General features: G+C 33.5%; 2 protein-coding genes across 5 annotated transcripts; one reads left to right on the forward strand and one right to left on the reverse strand.

The window, feature by feature from the left end:
• LOC147514607 (uncharacterized) lies at window positions 1-2,531 on the forward strand. Its single transcript, XM_086592628.1, has 5 exons — window positions 1-594; window positions 684-1,417; window positions 1,500-1,579; window positions 1,763-1,962; window positions 2,273-2,531. The coding sequence occupies exon 1, from the start codon at window positions 1-3 to the stop codon at window positions 505-507; it is 507 nt and encodes a 168-aa protein (XP_086448754.1). The 3' UTR covers window positions 508-594; window positions 684-1,417; window positions 1,500-1,579; window positions 1,763-1,962; window positions 2,273-2,531.
• A 5,711-nt stretch (window positions 2,532-8,242) lies between these two features.
• LOC147514608 (splicing factor U2af large subunit B-like) lies at window positions 8,243-16,597 on the reverse strand. 4 transcript variants are annotated; one of them, XR_015208989.1, is made up of 13 exons: window positions 16,441-16,597; window positions 14,589-14,806; window positions 13,793-13,957; window positions 13,410-13,477; window positions 12,714-12,784; window positions 12,582-12,629; window positions 12,263-12,322; window positions 12,044-12,104; window positions 11,825-11,937; window positions 10,135-10,581; window positions 9,025-9,166; window positions 8,695-8,904; window positions 8,243-8,607 (listed from the first exon to the last, which is right to left on the reverse strand). XR_015208989.1 is itself a non-coding variant. In XM_086584318.1 (13 exons), exons 1-13 carry the CDS (start codon window positions 16,528-16,530, stop codon window positions 8,470-8,472), a joined length of 1,689 nt encoding a protein of 562 aa, XP_086440444.1. In that variant the 5' UTR covers window positions 16,531-16,597; the 3' UTR covers window positions 8,316-8,469. The 4 variants fall into 4 exon arrangements, 2 of the variants coding, with proteins under 2 accessions (XP_086440444.1, XP_086440451.1); XM_086584318.1 differs by having other exon boundaries at window positions 8,316-8,607; window positions 8,695-8,762; XR_015208990.1 differs by lacking the exon at window positions 12,582-12,629.
• Window positions 16,598-26,053: the final 9,456 nt, after the last annotated feature.

Below are 26,053 nucleotides of genomic sequence, written 5' to 3' on the forward strand. Positions count from 1 at the left end.
ATGCCTCGAACAAAGAATGTAGCAAAAAGTGTTTTCACGGGTGCTAAGAAGTTGTTAGGTGGGGGGAGTAGTACTTCAGGTCGCGATGACCCGCCTGAGAAAAAGAGAGGAAGGGGAACAACCACCTCGGCATCAATTCGTAGAGGCAATCGGAAAGCGGATGATCCCAGTAATGTTGTAAGTGGTGTAGAGTTAGGAAATCAAAAGAGAAGAAAGGAGACAATTCTGAGTGATGTAGATGTAGATGTAGATTTAGATTTAGATGTAGATGTAGATGACGATGACATAAATATGGATCGTGGGAAGAGTGTAGTTGTAAGTCATGCTGATAGTGAAGAAGATGACGAAGAGGGTGTTGATGATGTAGAAGAGGAGAATGACGAGGAGGAAGAGGACGCGGAGGATGAGGACGCAGAGGAGGAGGATGACGAGGAAGTCCCTGAAGTCCTTGTGCCTGTACCCCCAGTGAATATTATGAGAAAGTCCAACAATGACTTGGAGTTCTAGAGAGGCGTTTATGGAGGTGGCCCTCGTGTGTCACATATGTTGTATAACTATGCGGTGCACGTGGCTCGCGATGTTTGGGAGGGGCAGGTAATATTATTATATATTGTCTATTAGTATTTAAATTTTGTATTACGAAACCTTGTGCATACATTAATACTGAGTTTTTGTTGTTTTAGGCGGAGCGAGGTGTTGAAGTGCCATGGGCACCTAAACAAGTTGGTACAATGGGATATTGTCGGAGAGTGTTCAGACTGTTCTAATTTTCATGTGGAGATTCAAAGGACTGGCTTATGTGCTCTGGTCTTAGGTGTATACATGCATCAGGATCCTGTGTTGGTCTCTGCGTTTGTGGAGAGGTGACATCCAGAGACCAACACGTTTCATATGCCGTGGGGCAAGATGACAATCACGTTGGACGATGTTTCCCAACTCTTAGGAGTTCTGATAAGAGGCAAAGCAGTGACTAGGGACACTAATTTGACCCTGGAACAGACAAAAAGACTCCTCCACAAAGATCTTGGCATACCCATAGACAAGATAGATGCGGAGATGAAATTCAATAAGTTCACTTCCAAAGTTAGGATGGATTTCTTGATGAAGGAGTTTGCTGGGAAGGTAACAGATGAAGATTTACGGGATGAAAATGGGGTTGTTGTGAAGAAAGCGTCAACCCAAAAAGAGTTGCAGTTTGCTATGAGAGCTTATCTGTTATTTTTTTTTTGGATGTACCGCCTTCACCAACACGTCTAGAACTGCAGTTCCCGTTTGTTATCTGAGACTGCTTATGAAATTTGCCGAGATCAGAGAATACGCGTGGGGTGCAGCCTTACTGGCTTACTTGTATAGGGGTCTTGGGACTGCCACAAGTGCCAAGGTGAAGGGTGTTTCAGGCTATTTCACTCTCCTACAGGTATTAGTTTTTTTTGTTTTTCTTTTCAATGTCAATTTTATCTATCTATTATAATATTAACTGGGTGTCTATATTAATCTAGGCATGGATTTATGAGTACTTCCCGGTGTTCAGGCCATTCCCAAACGAGGACTATCAGTTGAGCATGTCGCGTACTCATAGGTACTCAGTTACTTTCGATCTTTTATGCTAGCACAACGGTGCATTGAAGCATACCCGAGCGATGATTGATAATATGACTTGTACCGATGTAAACATTTTTGTATGTAAATAGTTTTATTTATTAATTGATATTATTAGTATGTGGTTAATGATTAATTTCCTCGATCATATGCTATTTGACAGGTTGAATGGTATCCATATGCTGAAGTCCGAGCTACACGGCCGGTGGATGAAATAGCATTTTTCGAGGGATTTATATGCTTTCTTGATAATGTCGAGCAGTACAATGTTTTGAGGGTTGTGCATCAGTTGGGTCATATGTAGTTTGTACCCTCAGATCCCCCAAGACCAAAGACCTCGACGCGAACTACTTCCGGACGCGGGTACGATGTGAAATTTAATATTGCGGCTTCCTACTAGAGTAAATGGCAGAATCACTTGATACAACTTGAACATCGAGGACCCATTCCGTCTTATCCATGGGAGTGTGTTAGTAGATACATGAGTTGGTACAAAAATAATAGTCATATTTGAATGATAAACCATGATCATCATAATCACTACCCCCTACAGAGCCTTTCATATCATAATCTGATGAGTTAATACCTTACAACGTTAGTTTTTGTTTTTTTTTTGTTTTGATATTTTATAAATGTATATACTAATGTAGTTTTTCGTTTTGATATTTTACAGCACCCCATGGTCGATGAAGTTTCTCGCTTGCTCAATCAAGGCCTGCAATTGGGTAGGATTGCGATTCTAGACGATGCACGGAACGAGTTCATTGAGGCATACAATTTGACCCGGTGCAAGTTCATTGGTAGACGATATCGTGAAGGAGCATAAGTGAAGAAGCAGCTTGAGCATTGATCTCAACTCTGGAGTTCTAGTTTAGATTGCTTTTGTTGTAAAGAGTGACGTTGTGATATCTATACCCAAATACTTGTTTTTGTCGTATGCTATTTCAAAATATTATTTGATGTTATGTGAATTTGGTTTTGATGTTATGCGATTCCATTTTATTTCAAAATACTTGAATTTGATGTTGCAATTCCATTTTATGTCTTTGGTTTTGAATTTAGAAGTGTTAGAATTGTTGGAAGTTGAATATGGAAGTTAAGAAAAAAAGAAATCGAGGTTCGGCAAATTTCAGTCCCAAACAACATGGCCACACCGTTTGGGACTTAGTCCAAACGGTGTAGCCACACCGGTCAAGAGGCAAAAAAACAGAAGTTTGGGATTTTTCAAAGTTCAAATCCCAAACGACATGGCCACACCGTTGGGGACTTAGTCCAAACGGTGTGGACACACCGGTAAGTTTTTTTAAGTCCAAATAAAAAACGACATGGCCACATCATTTTGGACTCAGTCCAGACAGTGTGACCAGACCATTTGGTGTGCAATAGAAACGATCTAGCCGGGTTGTTTAAGCCTCGAATTTTCTCTTTCCGTCACATCACTGTACACTTGAATAATTACTACATGCATAATTACTATATGTATAATTACTACATGCATAATTACTACATGCATAATTAAGTTTAATTTAGATTTACCTTATTCTTATTAAATGAATCATCATTCATTCCTCTATTTTCTTCACTTTGAACTTGTTCTACATTTTCTTCTTGAATGGGGTAATGACCTTGCCTCTTTTTGTGTGTGAGATGGTATATGGATGATGTAGATAGATGATGGTCGTTGAACAAAATAGAAGCATATCAAAACCTAATTATCCCTCAATGAGTAAAGGATGAGTAGGGTATCGTTCCACTTTTAAGTGTATGTTTATATGAAGGACAGGACTGGAAAGGGGGTTTGGGGGATTAAAAACTATGATTATAGATATTATAGATTCTAATGCTAAACTAAACTAAACTAACTAAACTATTAAGAATTTATAAGAAAGGGAATTCAAGAGATTAGAATCCACCAATACTTTTGATCTATGACCTTCTGCTTCATGGTTGTTCTTACAAGTATACTACAATTAGGCAATCGAGCGAGTGCCGATGCCCTCTTGGATGAAACATCGTTAACAAATAACTCTACTTAAGGTTGTTCCTATGTTTATGTTACTAGCATCTTCTTTCCTTTTATGTGAGCTTGGGCAGCTATTCAATGAATCACCATCTAAGACAAACACAAGGAATACTTCCCTTACTCTAAAACACTATACAATTAGAAGAAAAGTAGAGAATAATGTATAATATTCAATTACAATAAATAAAACCATATTCTAGCATTATATTCAATTGCAATAAATAAAAGCATGTCACTAGCAAATATTAAATTTCAATAAATAAAACCCTAAACTAGAATGATATTCGATTACAATAAATAAAAACCTTAACCTATACTTCGATCCCTTAGTCTGGGCAATGGAACTAACGACTAAAAACATAAAGAATAACCTGATTGAAGAATACCATGAACCATAAGAATCAACAAACCCTAAGCACCGGCTTCATCTTCTCCCTTAAAGGAGAATATTATCCTTCTATAAAGAAAGAAGAACACGAAGAACGAGAAGAAGAAGAGTCAAAGAACATAAGACTAGAAAGACTAATTTATTAAGACTCAGCTAGTTAAAATCGAATATTTTATTATTAATCTCTCTCTGCCTCAAGTTCTGGAGACAAGAGTATAAGTGAATTGGCCAATTACATGGGGCACTTAGGTCCTTTATTTATAGAGGTTACAATGAGCTCTAGAAGCATTCCAAACCGTTATTTGTTTCCTAATACAAATAGACTTCTTTCAGAGTCCAACTTCGTCTTCAAAACTGAGAAGAAATTGGCTATAGTGTCGATCCATGCGTCTGGATGCACTATTCATGCGTCTCAGACCTGATAAATGCGTCTGGACGCTCGATCCATGCGTCCCAGACGCATTAGCCGATTTTGTCTCTTCTGCTCTATCTTTCTATCATCTTTTGTGGGCTTTGGTCCAAGCAACGAATCCTTTGGTATTGGGCTTCCAAATAGGCTTTAAAATAGGTCCAAGTTGCATCTTTAATAGCTCCAATTCCTTGGCCTTCTCCATGATTGTCCACGGGATTCTCATGCGATCCTTAATGCTCCGAATTGCTCCGTTTTACCCCTTTTTCTCTAATATTCCACAAAACTCTCTCTTTGACCAGTAGAATCATAAAACATAACTTACAAACAATATTAGTTCACTAAGATGGCTAAACAAGAGGCATAATCGAGGGTCAAATAGCACTTTTTGAGCACTTATCACAACTCCCAACTAGCCTTTTGCTAGTCTTTTAGCAAATAAGATAAAAAAATAGATAAGTGATCAAAATCACATCCTAATAACAAAAATAAAATCCTAACTCATTTTCACAGGCATCGCTATTGCATTTACCATATGCAACAAGGCTTTAAACCTTTAAGTTCCCCAAAAAGGACGAGTTATAGTCTCGTGAGGGTTTTCAGGTGATATACCCACAAAATCAATCAATAGCATGTTCAAGAATGATAATATTTTTGAGAGAGAAATTCCTTACCCACTTAGTGCTTACTCCAATGAGGCGGTCTCCATTACTAACTACATTGCTGCAAAGACTCATAAATTATGATGGGAGATAGTAAAAATTGACAAAATTCTTAATCAAGGCTTATGTGTGTACTTAGTCAATCTCCTATACTCTCCTATCTAAGAAACAGAATCCCTAGTTTACCATAAGTAGATGATCTCAACTTTCAATCCTCACCGGTCATACTCTCAGAAAAGAGTCTCTCAGAAGATGGCCTACTATTTTACCTCGTGTATGTGGGGAAAAGAATAATGAATACGAACATCCCACATACTACCTTGAAAAACGGACTTCTGGATGAAATTAGTCTCATGGAAAGAATGTCAATCACATATGAAGTGTCGGGTCCTTCACTTTAGCATCCTCTCACCTATTCTAGACTTCGTACCATAGTATAGTGATAAGTTATGGGTTGTAACTTGGCTTGGGTATTGGTTTATGAAGGAAAGGTAAAAGGGATTCAAAGGTTGTTTCTGAAAAACACTAAGGGTTTTGCTTTATTATTTGGAAGATTTCTTCAAATTCTGTATTTCAGAGAAAATTCTTCCTTTGTCTTAGCTTTTCCATCCATTCTGTTCAACATTTTTTTTTCTTTAGCTCAGTGGTATATCCTTGATTAGTATTGGATATGCTTGTTTTCCACTAGCTTCTTTCACTTAGAACAGAATGATGGTCTTCATTGTATCTCTCTGGTATCTCCTTGTAATCTTCCTTTTGTGTTATTCTTCCGCTTTGTGCCTCTCGTATTTTCAGAAATATATGGCCGGGTATGGCTGATAAAGATTTTGGCTATACTCCTTGTCTGGAGTTGGGTAAAGGGTAAAAGGTTTTATGAAAGAAAATGGTTTATTGTAAGGCTCAAAAGGGTTTAACATGATGGTCCTACTAGGTGGGATAAAAGCTGAATGGGTTCACTACTTGACTTATCAGTATGATACTCTGTTTCGAATAGACTACAAGACCTAATGGCGATCTCCCCAGTTGATGTCACTTCGTGATTAACCAAATCAACAAATAATGAGACTATATTACAACGACATAAAGAACTGAAAGATGTTGAGTCACTAAGACTCGGATTTTTCGTAAGAACTCTCCAAAGAATGGGTATAAAGCTCAAGTCTCACGAGCTAAGTCTAAAAATTCTACTTCCAGTTTACTAGGGGTTTAAATCTCTCTTCTAGCAAAAGTACACAAAACTGACCAAGTATTATGGTGGTGCCTTGATAAAGAATTCTATTAACAAGAACTATGTCCGAGCATAATAAATAGTCTAAGTTCACTCCACAGTCCCACCCCAACCCATCAATTTTGTGTAATGAACCACAACTCTTCATGTATTCAGTTCAAATGTAGAGAGTGTATTTGTGACATTTGAATTTAGGTTCAAAATTATATTCTTCTATGATGAATGAGAAACAATTAAAAAAGTTATCTCATTTAAAAATTACCACTTGAATTTTAGTTCAAGTTTTGTTTAAAGGATATTTACTTGAGGAAACATCTAATCGAAATTGGAATCCAATTTCGTGTTTTCTCTTCTTCAACCAAAACCCCATTGTTCTTGCTTCATGGTTATTTTTGTTTTGTTTTGTTTTTAAGTTTAAAGTACACCCTTTTTCTCATGGAAGAGGGTGCAAGTTTGAATATTACTAAGTGTTGGTTGTGATTTCTTTCTTGTGCAATTATGTGAGGCATTTGGGCCAAGTGAGTCTCCGAGCTAGATAATGGGTGCTGCTATGATGGGTGGACCGATGAGCAAAAACAAGTCTATGTAGACAAAGTGGATGTGATTGGGTCTACTCAAAATGGCGCATCAGCGCTTCGAGCTAGGTTATTTTCGGAGTTAGTGAGCCTTCGAGCTAGGTTCCTTTCGGGGTTGATGAATATTCGGTTAATGTAAGACCTAAGGTCCTTCAATATAACCGGTGTGGATATGCCTTAACCCTCTTAATATTTTTTTAAAAAAAAACAGAGAAAAAGTTTATAGTAATACCTCTTAAAGTGGAAGAAAACAAAAAAAATTAAATAATAGAATACGGTCCTTTATTTATTGACCACGTGGCTGACTCTCATTCGGCCAGAAACAAGCTAAGCATCTCAACACATTGCAACAAATTTCTAGGATTTGAAAGTGTAGAAACACATACCATTATACCAGTCATTCAAAATCATTACGAGTGCGTTTGTTTACCAAGAATTATACTTGAGGAATGAAATTAACTAGAATCCTTGGTGGACCACCCATTTTTGCCCTGTTTGGGGGCTTGAAATCCAATAGAATTGGATTCTAAATGGACTCCAACTAATTTTATTAAGTCTTTGAGAAACCCATATTAATCCAACAGAATCTCTAGTCTATGGAATCGGTTTCTTATTTATAATGCAAAACTTGGAAAAAAAAGAAAAAGAAATGAAATAACCTTACGAGTTGGAGTATGTTAGAGGTTTCTATAAAATTGTAAAAGTTGGAATCGAATTCTATTATAGTGGATTCCATTCCAATGGTTTCCAACTCTATTCTATTCCTAATTAGTTTTCAATTTCAAATGCCAAAAACACTCTAACACTACTTCGTTGTACATAACGACAGCCACCTCGAACTAAAACTGAAGAGTAGAGATGTTTTCAGCATTTCAAATGTAACAGTTAAAGCTTTGAACATCGAATCCTAAACCTGTATTCTTTCTGCTGGTTTCTTCCAAATGAGTTGATCCCTTTGTGCCGATCTTCGTCAAGGTAGGGAGACCATCACTATGAAAAATCTACCCTTCATATTACATGAGAGGACAAAGTGACAAACTAACTATTTCTTGAGATAGGTCCACTAGTCCACTACCGACGTGAAAAACAAGTGGCTCTTGAAGAAGATCTAACTTGAAGACCATAAAGTGTTTGCAAGTGACAGGACACACTTAAGAGCAAATTCCAATCTACTTTTGATCTAAATAGTGATTGGAGCAAGTTATTAAGGTTAAGACCCCTTGATTGAAAGCCGAGGACTGGAGATGGTTAAGATCGCCCTCATCTTTTTTTTATTTATTTTCTAACAAATCAACACAAACGCTGACACCAACTGACAATTATACATATGCATGCTGACGGAATAACTTACATTAGAGTGCCGACAAAAAACGAAGCTTTATTGCAAGTAATGGCCTCAAAACAGAACACGTAAAAATAAAAGCCGAGAGAGACGAGAGAAAGCAGAACAAGTAAACATCAAGTCGTCATTCTAGAAATCCAGACAAGCAAGATAATTTTGTTCTCGAGTTTGTTTATGGACAAAAACAAGAGTCATATCCACTTGACATCTAAAGATGAAATCATCTTCTTAGAACTTCACATGTTAACCATCATAGTCACCCTGGGAGAACTTATCCTCTGGATAAAAAACAGCAACAACAGGATTTCCACCAAACTTCCTTCCATTCATCCCCGTCCGTGCCTTTGAAGCCCCATCAGTGTCAGCATACTCCAAAAAGACCTAGTGGAAGGATAATTCACGTTCAGGAAACTATATGTTACATATTAGAAAAACAAAAACACACATGAATTCTATCTTTCTACTAACCTTTCCAACGCCTGGAGAAGGTTCACCATTTGCATTCGGACGAGGAATGGCAACATTGACCAGATTACCTGCAAAAAAAATTATAAGTTTTTGCAATCCCAGTACTCTGTAAATGAAACCAAATTCACTCATCAGGAAAAATGATAGAAAGGTTATAGATTCTTCTGTGGTTAAGGCCTGATTCTTTATAGCAAAATGGGGGCCAACAGGCTGTAAAACAGAAAGATACATGAAAAAAGAAAATTAATGAAGGCAAAAAAAATCAGATGAACAAGAAGAAAACGACGAGTGATGTATGAAATATATTTCTAGAAACATTAAAACATCTACCGAATTTCCTGCTTTCTTCTCTCATATCTTCCACAATGTCTTCGTACTCCTGATCATCTCTAAGCTCATCCGCACTTACAACCTGGGTCAAACATACAACCCTGGTAGGAAGGACACCAGGTCCACCTTGGAACAAGAGCCTCTGCAAGATCATCAGGCAACGAGAAACCTTATAACCAACATCAATTCAGTAATAACAATTTAAAGTTTAACCTAAACAAGAAAAGTGGTAGGATTTGAAGAATTAAAAATTGAAGACACTGGACTCCAGCTCAGGGATTTTGTAAACACTGTACAAGACAATTCTGAATCATTCATATACCCTACAAAATCAGTTCCATATATGGTGAACAAGAAAAATAATTGATGATTATTAATTATTAATTATTAATAATTTTTAATTCAATTTCAGATCATTGATTGAAGTAGTGAACATATAAAAATCAAAAGCATAATACTTGTAAATCACGCTATCATAGAAGTCAACATCAATGTATCACATCCGATTTACATAAATCATTTTCCCTCAAATGGGATTCACTGTGAATCTCGTCTGCAAACAGACATACAAGAGAAAATTTCTCTTCGCATGAGCATATATTAACACGAATATTTGGATATACAAATATGAAAACACTTCCATACAAATTACTAAACTAATACTGTAGATCATAAAACTGAGGAACTGAATGTCAATACAAAATCCTTATGCTCTAGCATGCGTAGAATGGCAGGCCCAACTGCTATAATTCCACGCAAAGAACCATATACATGTAACTTTGCTACAGACAAAATACAAATCTAACAACAATCCCATTCAGAAGAAGAATCGTTCATGAATTTAAGATGAAATACTACAGCCCAAATACCTTGTCACCTGAAGTCTATAAAAGCATAATGTAACCACAGTGACAGAAAATCATTTAATATTTTCTGCTAACACCGACAAAAATTTATTACTTACTATAACTAACCAGTTTATATTCCTTCATAGAGGTTCACAGTTCACTATATTCTAACAAAATCAATGATAATAACAATTTTATTATTTTAATAATAAGTTAAACTAACTAATAATTAGAAAAACAATTGGATTGCAGATGTTCTCACCTGCAATGCTACCTGTTGTTGCGCCTGCAATAGAACGGTCTCCTGCTCAGGCTTGGGCTGAGAAGCACCCTGATTAGCCCGCCTAACAGTAAGAGTTTTATCTCCCATTTTAATTCCATTGAGAGCCGCACAAGCAATGTCTGTAACTGATAGATCCTGGTAAACACAAAAGGCGTAGCCTTTCGAATTACCAGTTTCCCTGTCCTTGACTAAATCGAAACCACGGAGAGGCCCAAAGGACTCGAGCAGCTCTCTTATCTGCACTTCTGTGAAGTAGTAGGGGAGCCCTCCAACAAAAATGCGATCAGGACCCTCAAGTCCACCAGCAGAACCAGCTGTCAGACCCACAGCAATCAAATTCAGATTAGGATTAGGGTGGCTTGGACCAAGTGCTGCCGCAAGAGAAGGGTTGTAATCACTAGGCCTCCTCACTTTCACTGGTGCTCCCTGGACAAATGCAAGAGCCAAATAAACATGATTTAGAGACAAAAAACAATAGCGGGAGCCGGGAGATATTAAAACGCTACACACTAGTAGGGAGTTCTTCTAGGCATACAAGAAGCTTCAATTATTGAAAGTTTCGGAAAAGAGAAAGAAAATACTCAACATCATGTGAACACAAATATTCTAGCAACTGAATAACAAGTGTCAATGTATATTTTGCATTCTCATCAGGATGGTCATAATCATGCATAATTTTCCCTCCAATCTGTTCTCATCTCCATTCTCTCACAATGGAAAAGCAGAGGAAAACTAAAACTTGGGTGCAACCAAAATCCAACTTAAAATGGGGTCTGAGTTCACATTTGTTGAGAGGGGGGGCAGAGACAAACACTGACACCTGTCTGACAAACAACCATCACGGCTGCCTACCTGATTTGTGAAATAAAATCAAACCATACCACACATGCATTTACATAAAACCCAGCATTTGTCAAGGCCAATTCAAACTAAATCTTGCACGTTTTTGCTCATCTTTTAAAATGCCAAGAAATTGTTTCGGTTCTTAGAAAGGGGACATCCCCACAACCCTCGTAAGGAGATCACCATCGACTAAATTTTTCAGACAGGTTGCATCTGACCAAACATACTAAACTTTGAACCCTTCTGTTTTTAACTTTTTATGCTGCTGGGTGGACCATTGGGTAGGCAACTGTGTAGGGGGTCTTGGTCTGTGTTTTTTTTTTTTGATCAGTAAAATCAGGATATATATATTGATAAAAGAAGAACAATTACAAGAAGGATGAGATATCCAAACTACAAGTAACAAAAAACAAAAACTTAAAAACAAAAAAGATCATTCCCTAGGTTCCACACCTCGAAACCTACTACAAAGAAAGAAAAGCATCGAAATCAGAACATGAATAACTCCCATCTACGGTTTTTTCTTCGTAACGAAAGGTAATAGCCACAATCCTAGGTAATGAGGCCAGCAATAAAATCCAGATTGACCATTGGCTTGATCTCAATCAATGTTTTAGTCATCCATGTGAATACATACTATTCCTTAACAGTTACCACCTTCACAAACAGTTCCAAAATAAAATCTCAACTTTTTAGGTCTGTTAATTGGACCCGTAAGGCAATTAATTTGTGCTCCTACATTGTTTCACAATTATCTCATCAAATAACTTAAATCCATTTAGATCAAAATATTACACCAAATAACTAAATCATAAACATAATGTACCTCAAAAATGATGCCATCCAAGGCCATTGCATTACTGGCCTCCTCAACAGACCTCATCTCTACAAAGGCAAACTTCTTCTCATGGTTTATGTATACATTAACAACAGCATCCCCTAAAAACAGGCAAAAGTACAAAGTTAAAAGCAATAAAAGAAAGTGCACTGTTAACTACCACCAAAAGGGCAGGTGTAACAGAAAAACTTAAGAACTCTGGAATACCTGGACCAGCAGTATTTCCTCCAATTGCAGACATCACCTGGCTGAAAAAAGTCGCTACAGACTGCAGTAGTAACGAAAAAAAACATAATCAGGACTAAGTAAAAATACCGCATACATTACCAACGGAATTAACAAAAAACTGCCCATACAAAATCAGAAAACACCTGATAACAAAAAAAATACCTAGGTTAACAATAAGAAGAATATAAGATGGATAACCTGTTCATTAGCCGAAGGTGAAAGGCCACCAACATAAACCCGCCGCGCATGTCGAGTAGCCTACAACACCAAAGATAAGGACAAAATGGATATTCAAATGAACCCAATACAATAAAAGGAAAAGGAAAACGAAGTCATATAAATGTTGTCTTTCATCAGCTTTTCCAGATAGTCTGGAGTACTTGAGATAGAAGAAAGGGAAATAGGGGAATATAAGAAGGCATAGAGACTTGGGAGAGAAATCAACACCGACAGACTTTGCTAATATTTACAGCTGGAAAATAAAATAAAATAAACACAGGACTAAGTTGCTCCGAACCTGTTGGGTCATAGCCTGAACTGGCATTACAGGGAGAGTAGGAAAAGTCTACATCCACAAAAAAAATGGCAACATTTTATTATAGCTAAAGGATTTAACACAATGTCACAGAAAATTGAGATAGAATAGTACTGTTCCAGTGCTTAATGGAAATATGGTCTGCAACATTCCAGAAACAGTAGGAGTGGTCCCAGTCACTTGGCCTGTAAAAGTCAGTCACGTTACACATTTTAGAACCAGAGCCTAAAAGTAATGATGTAAGACTATTTATCTTTCAGCACCGAAAGCAGTAAGCACCTCCTCCATCTTTGATCAGCTTATTTAAATTTCTTTTGCATGCCCAAGCATATTGGAATAATTCTTACTAAAGACGAATGTATAACATCTACTTCAATTAATGGACGAAATATTTATAAGACTACCAAAAATGGCTATAGTTGCTGGTTGAAGACGAACAAGAACCATCAAACCGGTGCATTGATTCCTCCATGTACATAAAAGCTACAGTAGTCGGCTCACGCCCCATTGGCAGCACAGTGGGACAAGTAGCCCAAATTGCCTTCTTACAACAACATATAGACACAAAAACAAAGAAACAACCACCAAAAACAAGAAAACAACCAAAAAAGGCTCTCAGTTTCAGTATTAAACCACGAAGAAAACAATACGAAAAAAAAAATAATAATGCAACCATCGAGACATTGCATCATACACTCTAGCAAGGCCAAATGGTTGATGAAATGCTTACCGAGTGAAACTTCTAGAGAGAGTAAAACTAGTGAAAGATGCAAATAATAGGAGACATATTGAGGGTGTACAAATATGTACCTGCACCAGGAGCACCAGCTAGCAAAGTAGATACAGGTGGCGCCATGTCAAATCCGCTAATCCTTTTGCTGCAAATAAAAATCAACCGTGATACAACAATATTAATTTTTTGGAATAATATTAAGTTAATGAAACAACTGCATAAAAGAAAAGCCTTGAGGAAGGAGAAGTGAAACAATTAGAAAACTTGCATCAAGGAGTGAAGAGGTGAAATAAATAGATTCTTAAAAAGAATCCGCCTCAAATAGATCATACTTATGCAATGATCTCCAGATGATAGACAGAGCTGACATCATCGCACAAAAAGATCTCATTCCAGTAAGCAAAGGAGCAGACATGCAACGCACAGTTTTACAGTTAATAGCATAGAAAAATATATTTACCTTTTTGATCGTGATCGTGATCGTGATCGAGAACGAGATCTTGACCTGTGAGAATGAGACCCCGATCTATGAGATCTAGATCTATGAGAACGAGACCTCTCTCGAGAATGAGATCGAGACCTGTGCCTACGTCGACCATCTCTGTCTCTATCATATTCTCTAATCCTGAACACATAGTAAAACGAATATCTTTATTCAGTATTAGAGAGAAACATTTTCAAGATAAACTCTCTATCTTAGAGAGAATGCAAAACTGTTGGAATGGACTTCAAAATAGGATCCCAAAAAATCATTTTCACATGTCAATTATAGCACAACGTACGTGAAAAGCTCTACTATGCTGTAGGCACACATGTACAGTTAATACAGTTGGTACTGCCTAGATATATAGCTTCCTCTGATTAGTGTTTCATATCTTACAATATCTACAGCTCAAGACAAGTTTCCTTGTGTACAAGTTTGCAGTCATTGTCAATCAAAGTTGTCATCGACTGCAACATTGTGCATACTTAACCTAGTAATAAAGAGAGTACTGTCTAAGCTTTCCCTTAAAAAACTCCAGAACACGAACAGAAGCAACGCAAAATGCATGCTAAACACAAGCCAGGCGGCAAAATATGATCTGTTCATTGATCTCAGGGTGCATGTGATATTCAAGTTTGATATAAAATTTAAAGCTATGACTAACAATAGGCTACCTCAATATATCCCGACAACTATAAAACACCAGGATATACTAACACAGCTTAGATGAAATACAAAACAAACTGCTAATTAAAGAAAGCAGATTTTTCACCTATCATAGTCTCGACTTCGGCGATAATCATCTTCCTCATCTCTACTTCTGCCTCGTTCCCTTCTCTCACTTCTATCCCTGTGATGATCTCTATGACGATGCTCACGATCCCTATCTCTGTCACTATCCAAGTCTCTGTCTCTCTGTCCATCCCTTTCCTTCTCTCTTTCTCTGCCCCTCCCTTTGGAAGATTCTCTTTCGTAATCACGTGAATCATGCTGTCAATAACACTAATAAGTACAACTCAAGCAAAAATAAAAGTCCAATGACTCACTCTCCCAGAGTCCCAGAAACATAACAAGACAATCCTCATTCTACTACCAACCAAAATAACAACAACAACAACAACAACAACAACAAAAATAAATTAAATTAAATTAGTTATAACTTAAGAATTGTATTCTAGATGTGGACTTATGAAAATTGTGTAACCCAAGATTCTCAACAAAACTGGAAAACAGTTGAGTATAGAAGTCATGTTACTTCTAGTTATATTGTGTAATGTTACATAAAAAACCTAACATACAAACAGTATTAATATTCCATATTTTCAAAATTTGTTAAATTCCTGTGTAGTTTGAAGTTTAAAAATTATAATCCTATCGATATCTTTAAACTAAAGTGTAAATTAAGACCCTTAATACCTAATGATATTCTTTGTGTGTGTTCTTCAAATTATGATACCTAGTAAGTATAGTTCAGAAACCATCATTCTTATTATTCTAAAGAAAAATCAAAAGCATTTTTTTCATCCATTCTATGATTCTATCCATTCAAACACTAGAAAAACTGGCAGAAGAAAAATATATGACACAAATCAATCAACGATGTCTAAATCTGTACTATATAAGGACCTTGATACAAGTTAGTGTCTGGCAACTCCTCAAAACATTTTTTCCCCAAAATTTCCATTTATTAGCATTAATCCATGACTGATTGTCAACTTTCTCCTGAAGCTACTAGCTACTCTATTACTGGATGTTGCTAAGAGAATCAATTCAATAAGAGCATTAGAGCTCACAAACACGCCCAATAAGGATTTTAAAAAACAATTGTACGTTTTTTTTTGCTCTGTAAATGACAATAATATTGATAATAATAATTATACAGCGATATCCTGCATCCGAGACCCATCACCATAAGTTCATAGCCAATCGAATCTCACACACAAATGGAATAGGTGCTTATTTTTTAAACGTACATTGTGCATTTAAAAATACCTCATAAATAACCAATTAGTCTAATTCTTTTGTTTGAAACACAATTTATGCTACGACCAAGCACAAATGTCCTTAGAATATTAAATTACCATCCAGACACATGTGGCACAAATGACACATAGAAAATGCAACATGTATAAGACCGATAGATGCTACGACTCGACGTAATGATATTTTATTTATTTTTATTGAAGTACAGATTCAAACACACATGTTACATCAAAATCGGATACAAGTCAGAACAGGCCACACGATCCAAAGCAGACAAGTTAAGGGAAACATAATATTTCCCTATTACACTGATTCAAAATCCTCAAACACAAACCACAATAAAAAACAATTCAACTCATTCTCCAAAACATAAAAAAATAAAGGAAAATATCTTAATCTATATGTCTGGAAATTACAAAACCCTAGATCCTTCTAAAACAACAACACAATCAAACTCTACAAAAGAAAACATAATCTTCTCTATAACAATTCATTCTTCATATAATAATTCAAAACAAAACACGATAAACTTACTCCTTAACACCTTCTTAACTAATCACACTAATAATTCAAACAGAAACTGATCATTCATTCAACAAAAAAAAAACACAATCATCAAATTGATCATTTACTATTACTACCTCCGATCTATCATTAAATCCATCACTGTTTTTATGAGGCGGTGATGGTACGTAATAATCATCTTCTCCATTCCCTTCGTACTCTCCCATTTTTCTCTCTCCTCGTTTTCGAGTTTTGTTAAAATCTAAATGCCGGCCTATTTATATACTGTTATATATATATATATATATATATCGATCAAATAATATATTTCGATAAATAAAATTATTTCACGAATATCGTAACAATCTTTTTATATTTCATTGAAACATAACGACGTTTGATATTTTGGGTTACAATTAATCTTTATATATCTACTATCTACTATCTACTAGTTTTCGAACCCGTCTTACGAACGGGTGCCATTATATTAAATTATTCTAAAAAATATTAACAATTATACATAGCTATGAAATATATATGATAATTATATTAATCACTCATTTAAATTTCTTGCACCACTCTCAATAAAAAAGAAAACGCCAAACTTTGATAAAACCTATTGACTTCTTTTAGCTGTTAGGTTTAACAATTGAAGTTTGATTGAAGTTTTATGAGAATGCTCAATGTGGCGAAGATGATATTGAAACTACTTGAATAGTAAGACACTCTCAATCATAATAAAATAATTATGATAAACATTATTTAAAATGCAAAATTATACTTGTTGAGACATTATATTTTCCCTACAAATAATACAATTATGTTTCGAGGTTAGTTCAATGCATTTGCATAAAGTTTTCGATTTTCTGTTAATTATTCATGGAGGTTAGTTCAATGTAGTTATTGCATCTAGTTTCTGATTTCCCATAAATTATTCTTTGAGGTTAGTTCAATGCAGTTGCATCAAGTTTTCGATTTCCCGTTAATTATTCTTTGAGGTTAATTCAGTGCAGTTGCATTAAGTTTATGATTTCTCGTTAGTTATTCATTAAGGTTAATTTAGTGCAGTTGCATCCAGTTTTCGATGTTTCTTTAATTAGTTTTTGATATTACTTCATTGCATTTCTATCCAGGTTCCAATTTATCATTAATTACCCTTTCAGATTACTTCAATACATCTGCATCCAGTTTCTGATTTCTAATTATTTTTAGAGGTTAGTTCGATGTTCAATGCATTTGCATCTAGTTTCAAATTTTTGGTTATTTATGCTTTGAAGTTAGTTCGACCAGTTACATCCGATTTCTGATTTCTAGTTAACTATTCTTTGAGATTATTTCAGTGCATTTGTATCAAGTTTCTGATTTCCCGTTAAATATTTCTCAAGATATTGCATCCAATTTCTAATTTACCATTAGTTAATATTTGATTTTAGTTTTATGCAATTGCATCCAGTTTCTGATTTTCTGTTAATTATTCTTTGAGGTTAGCTCAATGTAGTTGCATCCAATTTTCGATTTTTAGTTAATTGTTCTTTGAGGTTAGTTCAATATCAAGTTTCCGATTTCCCGTTAATTATTTTTTGAGGTTAGTTCAATATAGTTGCATCAAATTTATGCTTTCTTGTTAATTATTCATTGAGATTAGTTCAATGCAGTTGCATCTATTTTTCGATGTTTCGTTAATTAGTCTTTGAGATTAGTTCATTGCATTTGCATACAGTTTTTGACTTCCCGTTAATAACTCTTTGAGGTTAGTTCAATATATATGCATCAACCATCAATATATATATATATATATATACATCTAGTGTTTGATTATTTATGCTTTAAGGTTAGTTCGATGCAATTACATCTGGTTTCTGATTTTTTGTTAACTATTATTTGAGGTTATTTCAATGCATTTGTATCTAGTTTCTGATTTCCCGCTAATTATTCTATGAGGTTAGTTCAATGCAGTTGCATTCGGTTTTTTATTTTCTATTAATTATTTTTTTAGATTAGTTCAATGCATTTGCATCCAGTTTTCGATTTTCCGTTAATTATTATTTAAAGTTTGTTTGATGTATTTGCATACTATTTCCAATTTTCGATTAAATATTTTTCAAGGATTTGCATCCAATTTCTAATTTATTGTTAGTTATTTTCTGACATTAGTTTAATGCAGTTACATCCAGTTTCTGATTTTTAGTTAATTACTTTTTGAGTATAGTTTATTGTATTTACATAAAGTTTCCGATTTTCTTTTAATTACTCTTTGAGCTCAGTTCAATGTATTTGAATCCAGTTTTTTATTTTCTTTTAATTATCCAATGTAGTATGTAATATCAACTTCAAACAGGACATAAAAATAAATTATGTTTGATTTACTATGTGGGATCATCAAAAATTATCTAGTTCCCGATTTCCAGTTAATTATTCTTTAAATTATATATGACTCACTATGTGGGATCTTCAAAGATTATCTCTAAGCGTGTGATGTTATATTAATTATTTGAAAAATATTTGCAACTATATATGCAGAACTATTATATATGAATATTATATTGATCACTCATCCAAATTTCTTATAACGTAAAAACCCCACTATCAATTAAAAAAAAAGAACTCACCCTTGATAAAACCCTTCAACTTCATTTTGTTGTTTAATAATAGAAGTTTGATTAAAGTTTTGTGAGATTGCCTAATAAGGTGAAGTTCATATTGAAGCTACTTGAATAGCAAGGCGTTCCCAATCATATGAAAAGAGATAAGATAAACACTATTTTAAATGCAAAACTATACTTATCGAGACATTCCTACAACATATAACACAACTATGTTTTGATGTTAATTTAATGCTTCCTCCAATTGGTGATCAAATTAATGTCAACATAGATGGAGCTTCTAGAGGGAACCCAGGTCCAGCTAGGTTGGGTGGATCTTTTAGAAATATTTATGGTGATTTTGTCTTATTCTTGAGCAAGGGTATCGGAATTGCAGACAACTATACAGCCGAATGCATGGTTATATTGGAGAGTGTGGAGCTTGCCCTTTCAAAAGGATGAAGCAATCTCTAGGTGAAATCATATTTGGCAGCAGCTGTCACAGCTTTTAACTCATGGGGCATCCCTTGGCAACTCCTATGTAGATGGAAAATTTGCACGACAAAGGTGCAAAGCTTGAAAGTGTAGCACAACTGGAGAGAGGCTAACCTAGTCGCAGACTAGGCGGCAAAATTTGGATCTTTCTTAGCTGAGAATGAGGTTTTTGTATCAAATGGCAGACCCCCATGGTTATATGAATGGGAGGTTCCATATGGTTGCTATTTTAGAATATCTTGAACCTACATCGTATAGCATGTAGGTTCTACCAGTCCTGTACAATTCTTTATTTCGTTTCTTTCCTTAATTCAATTTACACTTACCGAGAAAAAAAAGGTTAGTTTAATGCATTTGCATCCAGTTTCTGATTTTCAATTCCATTATTTATTTTTTGATGATAGTTCAATGCAGTTGCATTTAATTTTCGATTTTCCGTTATTTATTTTTTGAGGTTAGTTCAATACGGTTAGTTCAATGCATTTGCATCAAATTTCCTATTAATTGTTCTTTGAGGTCAGTTCAATGCATTTGCATCCAATTTTCGATTTCCCGTTAATTATTCTTTGAGATTATTTTAATGCATTTGCATCAAATTTTTGATTTCTTGTTTATTATTCGATAAGGTTGCATATGCATTTAGTTTCTGATTTCCCATTAATTATTGTTTGAGATTAGTTCAATGAATTTGCATCCAATTTTCGATTTTTTGTTAATAATTTCTTGAGGTTAGTTCAATGCATTTGCATCCAGTTTATTTTTTGAGGTTAGTTCAATGCAGTTGCATCCGGTTTCCAATTTCCCATTAATTATTATTTAAAATTAGTTCTACGCATTTTCATCTTGTTCCTAATTTATAGTTAATTTTTCTTTGATGTTAGTTCAATGCAGTTGCATCAAGTTTCTGATTTCCCATTAATTTAATCATTGAGGGTTAGTTCAATGCATTTCCAACCAGTTTTCGATTTCTCGACAATTTTTTTTTATGTTAATTCGATATATTTGCATCAAAGTTTTGATTTCCCGTTAATTATTCTTTGAGGTTAGTTTAATGCAGTTGTATTCATAGTCTAATTTCCCATTAATTACTTTTTAAGATTAGTTTAATGTTTGCATTTGCATCAAGTTTCCGATTTTCCGTTAAATATTATTTGAGGTTAGTTCGATGCATTTGCATCCAGTTTTCCGTTTCCCATTAATTGTTCTTTGAGCTTAGTTTCATGTAGTATTATATATATTTTAAAATATTTGTCATTATTGGTTTGCCGTTATTTTTATTTTTATTTTATTTTTTATACATGTGAGCTTGCATTAAAATGAATGCAAAATTTTCTATTATATATTTTGTGATATTATTTTTTATATAATTTAATTTTCCACTGTAATTTGTTTTGGTTTGGTATATATATATAATATTAGAAATTATATTATAATGTTGAATTTTTTTTTATAAATTCAGAAATTTGTCGTAATTACTATGGTTTTTGAAATCTTTAACGATAACTAAATGTCTAAATCCCAAAGTGGATGATGCATTAAATCTATCCAACTTTATTTGTTTAGGCCCATATAGACATATAGTGCAAACAATACAATTTTATTTGTTGTCCGCTTAGTTTTGAATGTACACTTATGATTAGTTGACTTTTATTTTTCCTTTTTGTCCCAGTCACATGTGTGGTTAACAAATGTAGAAACTAAATGTTCAGGCAACTCCATTTATTTTTTCCTTCGTTATTTCATTGTCTTTTTGTAAAAAAAAAAAAAACTTTGTTATGTTAAACTTCACATAAGATTAGTGTGGAAACTATTCTTCGTAGTGTAAGGGTTTTAGAAAAATCGTTTTCGGTGGAAATTATTGTTTTTAACAATTTAGTTTTTTGTCTCATATTTTTTCATAATTAGCTATAGTGTTTAGGAAAAGTTGGAGAATCTATGAAAATCTAGATAGGATTGTTTACTTCTTTATATCATATTTTTTTTACTAATTAGTAATAGAGTTTAGAAAAAATTGTTTCATATTAGTCTCCTACTTTTTAGTAATTAGTCAAAGAGTTTTACAAATATTGGAGACTCTGTCAATGCTCAAAAAATAGAGCCAAGAGGGTACAGCTATAATATATATTTAAAGATATACTAAAGCAGAGACTTCTAATGAAAGATTTTCTCTCTCCTATGTGACACTCTAATATGAGAGTTAGTTTTTTCTATTTCTTATGTGGCACTCTAATATGAAAAATAGTATTTTCTAATAACCTACAATCTCATATACATGAAACTTCTTTAGAGAGTTTGAGTGTATTTATAATTCTTATATTTGGAGAGCTTGAGTGTATTTTCAATTTCTATATATTTTATCAAATAAAAAAAATGGCTAAAAAATAGGTAATTTATAAAAGGTAATTTCCTTTTACGAATCAAACACTTTTAGTGATCAAATTCTTATATATTTGATCAAATAAAAAAAAAATTGCTAAAAAATACGTGATTTGTAGAAACTAATTCTCTATTACAAATCATACAATTTTAGTATATATGATAAAACACTGACTTATTTCGAATATATCCTTAGCACGGTCTCACAAAATATATAATAGAAAATGGAAAAATAAAATAAAAATAACGGCAAAGCAATAATGACAAATATTTTAAAAAATATATAATACTGAATAAAACTAACGTCAAAAAACAATTAATGGGGAACTGAAAACTGGATGCAAATGCATCGAACTAACCTCAAATAATATTTAACGGGAAATAGAAAACTGAATGCAAATGCAATCATTAAAATAATCTTAAAAATTAATTAATAGAAAATTGGAATATGGATACAACTGCATTAAACTAACATCAAAGAATAATTAACGGAAAATCAAAATTTGGATGCAAATACATCAAACTAACATAAAAAAATAATTGTCGGAAAATCAGAAACTGGATGGAAATGCATTAAGCTAACCCTCAAAGATTAAATTAATGGGAAATCGAAAACTAGATGCAACTGCATTGAACTAACTTCAAAGAAAAATTAATTATAAATTGGAAACATGATGCAAATGCGTGGAACTAATCTTAAAAAATAATTAATGGGAAATCGGAAACTGGATGCAATTACACTGAACTAATCTCAAAAAATAAACTGGATGCAAATACATTAAACTAACCTCAAGAAATTATTAACGGTAAATAAAAAACTGGATGCAAATTTATTGAACTAACCTCAAACAATAATTAACGAGAAATCATAGACTAGATGCAAATGCAACTTTATCAAATAATAAATGAGAAATCGAAAACTGGATGCAAATGCATTAAACTAATCTCACAGAATAATTAACGGGAAATCAGAAACTAGATGCAAATGCATTGAACTTACCTCAAAGAACAATTAACAGGAAATTGGAAATTAGATGGAAATGTATTGAACTAACCGAAAAGAATAATTAACGAGAAATTATAAACTAACTGGATGCAACTGCATAGAACTGATCTCAAAAAATAAATAATGGGAATTGGTAATTGGATGCAACTGCATTGAACTAACCTCAAAATATAAATAACGAAAAATCAGAAACTAGAAGCAAATGCATTGAACTAACCGGCTTCAAAACATAGTTGGGTTATATGTTGTGGGAATGTCTCGATAAGTATAATTTTGTATTTAAAATGATGTTTATCTTATCTCTTTTCGTATGATTGTGAACTCCTTGTTATTCAAGTAGCTTCAATATATATGAACTTCACCTTATTAAGCAATCTTACAAAACTTCAATCAAACTTCTATTATTAAACAACAAAATGAAGTTGAAGGGTTTTATCAAAGGTGAGTTATTTTTTTTTAATGGAGAGCGAGGTTTTCACGTTATAAGAAATTTGGTTGGGTGATCAATATAATATTAATATATAATAGTTCTGCATATTTGTAAATATTTTTAAGAATAATTAATATAACAACACCCGTTCGTAGATAGTCTTTGAAGATTCCACATAGTGAGTCATGCATAATTTAAAGAATAATTAATGGGAAATCAGGAACTGGATAATCTTCGATGATCCCACATAGACACTACAGATGTTGTGTTTTTATGTCATGTTTGCAAATATTTTTATGTCATGTTTGCAAAGACACTACAGATGGATCAGTAGAAGTTGGTATTGCACACCACATTGGATAATTAAAAGGAAATCGGGAACTGAATTCAAATACATAACTGAGCTCAAAAAGTAATTAACGGAAAATCGGAAATTTTATGCAAATGCAATAAACTAAACTCAAAAAGTAATTAACTAGAAATCGGAAACTGGATGCAATTGCATTAACCTAACGTCAGATAATAACTAACAGAAAATTATAAATTGGATGCAAATCCTTGAAAAATATTTAATGGGAAATCGAAAACGGTGTGCATATATCAAACAAACCTCAGATAATTAATTAATGGGAAACCAAAAACTGGATGCAAATGCATTAAACTAAACTCAAAAAATAATTAACAAAAAATCAAAAACCGAATGCAACTGCATTGAACTAACCTCATAGAATAATTGGTAGGAAATCAGAAACTAAATGCAAATGTATTGAAATAATCTCAAAGGATAATTAACGGAAAATAAAAAATCGGATATAATTGCATTGAGCTAACCTCAAAGCATAAATAATCAGAAACTAGATGCAAATGTATTGAACTAACCTTAGAGAGTTATTAACAGAAAATCAGAAACTGGATCCAAATGTAACGAACTAATCTCAAAGACTAATTAACGAAACATTAAAAAATGAATGAAACTGCACTGAACTAACCTAAATGAATAATTAACGGAAAATTATAAATTTGATGTAACTACATTGAACTAACCTCAAAAAATAATTACCGGAAAATTGAAAACTTGATGCAAATGCATTGAGCTAACCTCAAAGAACAATTAACATAAAATCGGAAATTGGATGCAATTGCATTGAACTAACCTCCAAGAATAATTAATGAAAAACTAAAAACTAGATGCAACTGCATTAAACTAAAATTAGGGATTAACTAACGGGAAATCAGAAATTGGATGCAAATGCATTGAAATAACCTAAAAAAAATAGTTAACTAGAAATCGGAAGTCAGATGTAATTACATCGCACTGACCTCAAAGCATAAATATCCGCTTTTTTAGCCTTCTCATATGAGTAATTATGAGTAATTAGGAACCCAAAACGAAAGTGAGTTTATAAAAACAGACTCTTACATGTATGCAAACTGTATAGAAATTGTAAACTATTGAGCTAACCTAGAAAAACAATTAACGTGAAATCAGAAACTTGATGCAGATGTATTGAACTAACCTCAAAGAGTAATTAACGGGAGATTGGAACCTGGATGCAAATGCAATGAACTAATCTCAAATACTAATTAACGAAACATAAAAAACTGGATGCAAATGTACTGAATTAACCTTAATGAATAACTAACGAGAAATTATAAAGTGGATGCAATTGCACTGAACTAACCTCAAACAATAACTAACGGAAAATCGAAAAATTGATGCAACTGCATTAAACTAACCTCAAAGAATAATTAATGAGAAATTGGAAACTGGATGCAACGTACTACATTAAACTAAACTCAAAGAATTATTAATGAAAAATCAGAAATTTGATGCAAATGCATTGAACTAATAACCCTAAAATATTTTTGTATTATATGTAAGGGGAATAAATGTCTCGACAAATATAGTTTTGCATTTTAAGTAGTGTTTATCACAATTCTTTTATTGTGATTGGGAATGTCTTGCTATTCAAGTAGCTTCAATATTATCTTCACCACATTGGGCATTCTCACAAAACTTCAATCAAACTTTTATTGTTAAACCTAACAATAAAAAAAATCGATGAGTTTTATCAAGGTTTGATGTTTCCTTTTTATAGAGAGTGGTGCAAGAAATTTAAATGAGTAATTAATATAATTTTCATATCTCATAGCTATGTATAGTTGCTAATATTTTTTAGAATAATTTAATATAATGACACCCGTTCGTAGGACACATTCATGTGATAAATCTTTTCAAGTGGGAGTAGTATATTCTTTGAGGATATAAAAACAATCAATCTATTTTAGTGATTTGTACACATTAGTACGTAAGTCGAGTGGTGATGATTTACCGCTAAATCACCATAAATCTAATAAAATTATTATACAAACTAAGCTAGATCGAGTTTAAGATAATTCCATTTGAAAATTACGGATTAATATCCTAAACCACAAAGTGAAGAGGCTATCTCAATTTGATCCATTAGTTTCCAAGTACTTATGCACCATAATTGCTACTCATTAACGTATTTCAGTTTATTTTCAATAAAAATATATTATGATTTGAAAATTTTCCGCTAAATCACCATAAATCTAAGAAAACTATTATACAAGCTAGATCGAGTTTAAAATAATTCTATTTGAAAATTACGGATTAATATCATAAACCACAAAGTGAATAGGCTATCTCAATTTGATCCCTTAGTTTCCAAGTACTTATGCACCATAATCGCTGCTCATTAACGTATTTCAGTTTATTTTCAATAAAAATATATTCTGATTCAAAAATTTGCCGCTAAATCACCATAAATATAAGAAAACTATTATACAAGCTAAATCGAGTTTAAGATAATTTTATTTGAAAATTATGGATTAATATC

This window comes from Coptis chinensis, chromosome 2, assembly GCF_015680905.1.
Source record: "Coptis chinensis isolate HL-2020 chromosome 2, ASM1568090v1, whole genome shotgun sequence".
Lineage (NCBI taxonomy): Eukaryota > Viridiplantae > Streptophyta > Magnoliopsida > Ranunculales > Ranunculaceae > Coptis > Coptis chinensis.

Bases quoted from the DNA above. Each gene is read 5' to 3' on its own strand.
- LOC147514607 (XM_086592628.1), top strand. From the start codon at position 1: ATGCCTCGAACAAAGAATGTAGCAAAAAGTGTTTTCACGGGTGCTAAG.
- LOC147514608 (XM_086584318.1), bottom strand. From the start codon at position 16,530: ATGGGAGAGTACGAAGGGAATGGAGAAGATGATTATTACGTACCATCA. The intron at 13,958-14,588 runs GTGAAAAATCTG...CTATGTGTTCAG, and splicing joins CGAAGTCGAGACTATGATAG to GATTAGAGAATATGATAGAG. The intron at 8,763-9,024 runs GTAGATGTTTTA...TTTTTTTTGCAG, and splicing joins AGAAGAAAGCAGGAAATTCG to GTAATCTGGTCAATGTTGCC.